Source organism: Notolabrus celidotus, chromosome 20 (assembly GCF_009762535.1).
Source record: "Notolabrus celidotus isolate fNotCel1 chromosome 20, fNotCel1.pri, whole genome shotgun sequence".
Taxonomy (NCBI): domain Eukaryota; kingdom Metazoa; phylum Chordata; class Actinopteri; order Labriformes; family Labridae; genus Notolabrus; species Notolabrus celidotus.
Window position 1 is genome coordinate 7,759,951 of NC_048291.1, and position 7,297 is coordinate 7,767,247.

At 37.1% G+C, this 7,297-nt stretch overlaps 1 protein-coding gene across 2 annotated transcripts; it reads left to right on the forward strand.

Moving 5' to 3' along the window:
- Nucleotides 1-235: 235 nt before the first annotated feature.
- Nucleotides 236-7,009, forward strand: LOC117832745 (poly(A) polymerase alpha-B-like). Of its 2 annotated transcripts, XM_034711999.1 has the most exons (10): nucleotides 236-406; nucleotides 709-1,021; nucleotides 1,168-1,252; nucleotides 2,605-2,658; nucleotides 2,872-2,991; nucleotides 3,170-3,270; nucleotides 3,364-3,602; nucleotides 4,812-5,020; nucleotides 5,164-5,255; nucleotides 6,910-7,009. In XM_034711999.1, coding segments are annotated over exons 2-9 (903 nt in total). In that variant the 5' UTR covers nucleotides 236-406; nucleotides 709-927; the 3' UTR covers nucleotides 5,165-5,255; nucleotides 6,910-7,009. The 2 variants fall into 2 exon arrangements, with proteins under 2 accessions (XP_034567890.1, XP_034567891.1); XM_034712000.1 differs by lacking the exons at nucleotides 3,170-3,270; nucleotides 3,364-3,602; nucleotides 5,164-5,255; nucleotides 6,910-7,009 and having other exon boundaries at nucleotides 4,812-4,922.
- Nucleotides 7,010-7,297: the final 288 nt, after the last annotated feature.

Below are 7,297 nucleotides of genomic sequence, written 5' to 3' on the forward strand. Positions count from 1 at the left end.
TATGGTGATTTGCAAACTGGAAGCAGAATGATCAGGATACTAAACCCAAATGAACCTTGCAACAGTGGAAGTGTGGTTTCCAAAACTATGGACTAATGGTTATTAATGCATTGAACAAAAATCGCATACAGACAGCACATTTTTAACCTAGCATAAAACCGCATTTTATACTAGCTCAAAGCGCGTGTCACAGCCACCTGTTCTATCTCACAGTCACTGGTTCTATTCTTCCAATCCAAAGTATAAGAACGATGCTCTCTGCTGGACTCAGCTCACTTTGCCTTTGGGTTTACTGAGAGAGCAAGGATTTACTGAGAGAGCAAGAGATTACTGAGAGGACAAGAGGTTACTTTTTGACTCGATAAAACAGCACTAACAAGCACTTAACTATCACCACAATGTCTCTGTAAGTACTACAGCTGTGTATTTAACTGCCTTTTCAAACATTGAAGCAAGGTACAGATCACCTGAAATCAGTTGAAATTAAATAGTATGTAACTTTGCATATTTTGTTTTTGTTGTTGTATCTGTTTTGATTTATACTAGTGTGCTTTGCTGACACAAATGTACTGCAGATTTAGCTATTTGTAACCCACACACCCTTGCTGTCAATGTTTCTTTTGTATAATTGTAGGCTTGTGTAATTTGTGTTTTTTGTCATGAATGTTGCATAACTAGTGCAACTAACGTTCACATGTCACTTTTCAGTAAAAACACTAAGACACAGAGCCAAACTCTACCATCATTCCTGGACACAACCCATTGGTATGGGATCACTCCTCCTATAAGTGAAGATATGCCAGAGGAAGCTGAACTGATCCAGACCAGAAAGATGGTTGAAGAGCTGAAATCATGTGGTGTATTTGAGATAGGGACAAAAAAGCAGGTAGGCATTCCCAGACTAATCTAGTTGACCGCTCACACCTGATGCCTGTGATCACCCCTGCATACCCACAGCAGAACTCTACCTGCAATGTGTCTCGCTCCTCCTTAGCTGTTATAACAGAGGAGATCAAGAGAGGTACGTATTTACTCAGCTGATTTTCAAATCACCTGATCACGAATTCAAACTTCCACAAATCTTTGATTAAGGATTTAGTTGCCATGTGACAAATTCATAACTTCTCAGCAGTCAGGCTTTAACAACTTTCTCCTCCTCATTCACAGGATATGAAATCACTGAATGTATCCGTCAGAAACGAGAAAGCTGGTCCAAACTATTTGAAGCTTTAGACTTTTTGGATCAGTACAAGTATGTATTCTGGAGTTTAGAGAAGAATATGTGTGTTTACATGTACTAAATACCCTCAGATATACTACTTCCTTAAATGTGGACACTAGCCAATTTTTTGTAATTCTTTATCACTTTGATGATCTGAAATAGACATCTGTTTACTGTAGAACTTGATAACTTTTTTAAATTACACAATTAAAGCTATGTATTTTATTTAATATTGTATAGTAGAATATCAGTATGTTCTTGGCTGTAATAAGCAATTCCTGTAAAAGTGTTGTGATTCTTTTATTGTGGTACCCTGTTTTGTGTCGTGCTCAAAACAAATTATTTTATGCAGATGATGTACTATAAATGCAGTACTCTGTGTTATATAGTCTTGAATGAAGTTGTTTTTACACATTGTGTTATTTCGTGTATGAATTTGGTATGGAAGGCCTTTTTATTATTAGCTTTAGAGAGACTTGTGGCCTTTTCCCCCAAAACACTAACTTATAATGGGTTTGGTTACAATAATTGGTCATGTTTTTTTCCTAACATGAACTAGTGGATGTTTCTTCCTGGTGTGTAATTGATGTGTTAAAATGTTTTTTTTTTGCTATGTGCTCTTATCATTACTTGTAATTGCTTTTTATTGTGATTGACTTTAATTTGTAAATGAAATGTGGACCGTTTGTCTCTGCATGGATTCACACATTATTTAACATCAGACCTAAGTTTGCACCCAATGTTACAGTTAAATAACATCTGTTTTATGGATTTGAACACCACAAGTTACTGTTTTTAATTGAGAATATAGCCTTAAGCATGTTTAAGCGATCTAAGATATAGATGGTTAAAGATCTGAAAATGTGTTAAAGCTTTTCATGTGTGCTGTCTGACAAAAATCTGTTGTTTCTGGGACTATTTAAAGTATCTGTTATCTTATGCACATGTTATAGCAGATTTTTTAATAAACCTCATATGAATGCATTTTTTTTATCACTTTTCCTAGTTTAGACTTAATGTAGACTTTTCTCTTTTTTCCCCCTCAGATTAGAAATCTCTGTCTGGAGGGTCAAAGCAGGCAGTTTATTTTAGTACAGCTCATTATGCAGTTGTCAGAGTAAGGAGTATGTGACATAGTGTGCAGTTGTTTACAGCTTCAGATGGTGAAGTCGACAGGTTTTGTCTTGTAAATGGTGTTCATAGTGGTTGTGGTAAAGAAAAGTGTCCATCTTTGTTCAGTTATGTTACTCTGCTGCAGCCTGGTCTGCTCCAAATATTGATCATGACTTCCCTCAACAATTGATAGAAATGCAAGTATAGTTACTATAGTACAAGTCTAGCCTTGTGTTATATTGCCATTGTTCTGTCTCTTATTTCTAAAGGCATTACATTAAGGTTGAACTCACCTCAACAACAAAAGAGCAGCATCGAGATGGGTGAGTACTCGGCACAGAACATGAGAAGCCAAGTTAAAGAGAAACTGGAACAAATGCAGACATTTTTGTAGACAATCCCACATCTTCGGGCGAGAGCACTTCTTATTCACACCTGTGGTTCTCTTTGAGGGAGAAAACTGTTTTAATATTTTATCTCCAGCTCCTGTTGTATTTTTGTCTTCCTAAGCATTATGTTTTTGTTTGCTTCATCAGGGTCTGCCTGTTTGAGTCTAAAATCAGACACCTGGTAGGAACTCTGGAGAGAATACCGCTTATTTCCCGGGCCCATGTTAACCTGCAGTCTTACCCTGGACCACAAGATAGTTATGGAAAGTAAGAGCGTGATTTGATGGTTAAACTATGTCAGGGCACTCTTAAGAATAAGCCCCTGAGTGATCAATACTAATATCTCATATGCTACTCTTTCTATATTCTATTCCTATGTTGTGTTTTTACTCTCAGATTGCACTAAGATATCACTTGTCAACTGATTTGTTTATATCTGTTTCAGAAGCAACACAGTTTGGCTGATAGGACTTGTCTTCAATATGGATAATTTCAAATACCAAAGAGTCGATCTGGTCACTGAGCTCCAGCCCCTCATAAATCATGGCACATTTTTTGTTTTATCTTTCAAATATTCAGAAGAAAATGAACCATGTTGTGATATCTTATTAATAAGCTTCTTTATTTGTGTTTCTGCAGTCAGTGGCCTGAAACAAGGTTATAAGATGTCCGATGAGGGGGCGACCTTAACAGCCAAATATATACTGAGGGAAAACCGCACCTGGAAGCTACCTAATAGAAGCCAAATGGTGTTTAATTCAGTCAGGCTCACACAGAGCTGCCAAATTTCTAATACAGCACCTCTGATACACCCGGCCTTAAAAAGAAAAGATTTAACTCAATCTTCTATGCCAGCGAAAAGGATAAGAGCTGACAAGGTTTGCCATCTAGCTTTACTGATGAGAAAATGTAATTTTCAAGAAATGTGTTCATGTTTTTGGAGAAATACTCTTATTTGCATGTTTGCAGACTTAAATGAGATGGATACAGAGATAGTGGTCAAGTCTGAAACAATAGGTAGCTTATCTTATTTTACAAATACTAACTAGGTGTAGGGAGGTGTCGGCACCCTGAAACCACTCTGAATGCAAAGCAACCTGACAAAATTCCATGAAGTGGGTTGATGAAAAATAGATGTGCACAAAACCAACACTTTATATCTACAAAGACAAAAAAATAAACCTTTGTTTTTTATGGGATAAACAATTTGAATGGCTAGCTGTTTCTGTGCTCTAAGTTCCAATGCTATAACCTAACCAACCACTGGAGTTCAGATTTTCTGTGCAAAATAGTAATGGATATTCTCAATAGTTACTTGGTGTACAGTTTTTAAGTTATGGTATTTTGTCAGTGAGGTGCTCACAACCTCAACTAGACTCGGGGAGTTACAGTGCCTCATCCAAGAAATTTACACAAATATTTTTACAGCTCTGTTGTAGGTATTAAACCATATGAAGGGATTTCCTTTGGATAGAGTTAGGCTGGCTGTTTGCCCAAAGTCTCTTTGCAAAGCTAAGCTAACCTGCTGGGGGCAGTAGCTTTAAGTCTTCTATATAATCATTAAAATGGTGTCAGTCTTCAATAAATTTGAAGCTAAAAATGTGAAGTTATGTTATTTTGGTACACTGTATGTGCTGGGCTATTTACTGGCCAGTAGCAAACACTTCCTTGAGTACTCTCTAAACGGTTAGCAGCCTCAATGTGACGACAAAACTCCTGGAAGTTTTATTATTAGAACAAATCATTTATTTGTCACACAAACAACACAACTTCTGCTCAACATATTTACACCCTTTGTTTTTGTATGAAATTTAAAAATCAGACAGGGTTATCTTTTGAGTGTTGCAAGCTGTTTCCTTGCTAGTAAAGCTAAACCGAGCTATCCAGCTGCTGGAAGTAGCCTTAGATGTACTGTACTGTCACAAGAGGGGTATCAGTCTCCACATTTTATTTACGGTAGCCTATAACCCTTGGAATTATTTAACGTGCCCAGAATGTGCAGTAAGCTGTAAATCAATGAGAATGGCACCAACAAGGCCCCTTGTTAAATTTGTCACTAAAACTCAACATTTTCTTTTTTACTACAGGAATTGCATTCCATGATAAGCAGCTCAGGTGCTTCACCCTCCCTGACACAGCAGGGCACCAAGAGACCTCTCTGTTCTCAACCAGAAACATCATGCAAAAAGATCAGAGCTGATATGGAGACAAATCAAGACCCTAGCACTTCTCAAGGCACCAAGAGACCTCACGCTACTGAGCCTGTGACACCAAACAAAAAACCTAAGTTAACCTGGTATGCTAAACTGTTGTGCTAAATGTATCTTAAAGTTTATGCTCAATTAACCTTTTCAGTTTGTACTGGATGACATGAGTCATAAGATCCACTTATTGCATAAAAAGTGATTATAACTAGATATTTCTGTTTGTCCTTCTCAGACTGGGCCCGAAAAAGAGCTGGCAGACCCGCCACAAAGCCTTTCCAAGCCTGCTATGGCTGCAAATTTCCCCATCAGATTGAAACTGGTCTGGTAAGGCATCTGATTACTAATACTTTCCACTTGCTGCACACATTGCTCCTCTTTTCTAGAGTCTATTGTGCCCGATTTGCGAGTCACTCTCACATACAGTATTCATAGTTAGATTCAAGGACGATAGAGCTGCATGAGTTTATATTTTTCAGCCACTAGAGAGCAGTGAAGCCTTTTTGCTGGCCTCTTTCTCAACCTCAACCCAGGGATGGAATGAAGTACTCAGACTCACTGTTCCCAGAGAAGTCAATTAGTGACAGCAAAACCTGATTCAGATAAGCATGAACTCCTTACACTTATATTTCTATAGACTGTCTGCAAGAGAAAGAAAATATGGGTTTTTAATGTTTTCATGCATTGTTTTAAAGACCACATGACAGTAGTCATAAGGTTCAGATAAATGCTATTTTTTTCTTCTAGGATTGTCTATCATGGGCTTTTAAAACAGTATGCTTTATTTTCTTGTTTGATCACTTTTCTGGAAGTGCTTTACCCAGAAGATAATTTGGATTAATCGTATTTAGGGAAAGGGAGAAACAAAAATCACTCATTATCAATCCGTAATTGTTTTTAGGCCAATTTTGGATGAAGAGGACAATAGCAAGTGTGCTCAAGATTTGATAACAGCGAAAAATCAAACTCGATCTATTACCATGAAACACAAACTGCACAGCAGACAGCTGGAAAGAACTGGTGCAACAAAGAGTGTTGTCTGGCTTTACATCATACAGTCCTCCATAGATTATATACATAACGACAACATCCTCAGTGGTAGATTAATATTTTCATGGGGTTTAAGTACATTTTCACTCTTTTTTCAGCGTTTTTCTTCGTTTCTGACATTCAGTAATCCCATGATGCAGTTTCCTGGCCAGGACTGAACAATTAATTACATGAAATGGGCACAAGACTTTTTAAACGCACCTGTGCCATCAGAGTTTTCTCATCAAGTGATAATGTGAAATGATTTCTGAGTACTAGAGGGAGGACAGCAATTACTGAGTTTGGTTGACCACTGTCTGACCTTTCATTTGGCCCCGTGTTTTAAATTCACTTTTAAACCTGCTAAAAAATGTCCCTTTTTCAGAAGTTTGTCACACTGTATGGATTATGGATCTTTAACTATATTTGTTGTAATGGTTCAAATTATTCTAAACAGACAGAGTCCTTTGAAAAGGTTGAGATTTGTTTCAGGGACACACCATAGTCTTGCTTCTACTCTCTTCTCTCATTTTGTGTGTGTGTGTGTGTGTGTGTGTGTGTGTGTGTGTGTGTGTGTGTGTGTGTGTGTGTGCGTGTGTGTGTGTGTGAGTTTTTGTCGCAGGAATTTGGCATTTAGCAGGAGTAAAAAAGCTTAGAGTTGTTTTGTCTGCTCTTAAATTTAATTATCTGATAGTGTTTAAAGCTATAAATACATGAGACTGAAACATTTTTGAAGCTGGTTTTAACAAGGAACACATTATAAACCTGGTACACAGTCATTACCAACTTTTAAAGTCTGTTTTTTTTTACACAGTTTTTGATTTGTGGTACATGTCATAATGTGGACATAATTTTTATTAGTACCCATGGGTGTTATTTCAGGGGAGGGAGATTTATACACCAGTCCATTAACCTCTAAGTCTCACATCCATATTTGTCTTTTCTCTTACAGTGATAACTTCTGATGGAGCTCCTGACCAGGAGGGGAAATCTTCACCCTCTTATGTCGTCTTTTTGTGATTGCATAAATAAAAACCCAAATGTTGCAAATATTCTGCCGTATTGTCGCATTATTGTCTCTTGTTGAAAACTTTGATGAAAGGGTTAACCACATTTACATTTTGGTAAAACCACATTATGTGCAAATACAGAGATTAAATACGTTTTTAATATCAGTGTTATTCAGTCATCACAAACATATAATTAATAACCTAAAGAGACTTCATAAAGCTTAAAAACGCTATTAAAAGAGAAAAGCTGACAACAGCTGATCAAGGTAAATAAATGCTTCTGCTTCTTAATCTTGTAAGTAAACTTGATTAGTCCCTTGCCTGCAGTCT

Coding starts and splice junctions, on each gene's coding strand:
- LOC117832745 (XM_034711999.1), top strand. CDS start 928: ATGCCTGTGATCACCCCTGCATACCCACAGCAGAACTCTACCTGCAAT. Junction 1,253..2,604: donor GACTTTTTGGATCAGTACAA/GTATGTATTCTG, acceptor TTATTTCTAAAG/GCATTACATTAAGGTTGAAC. Junction 2,992..3,169: donor CCACAAGATAGTTATGGAAA/GTAAGAGCGTGA, acceptor TATCTGTTTCAG/AAGCAACACAGTTTGGCTGA.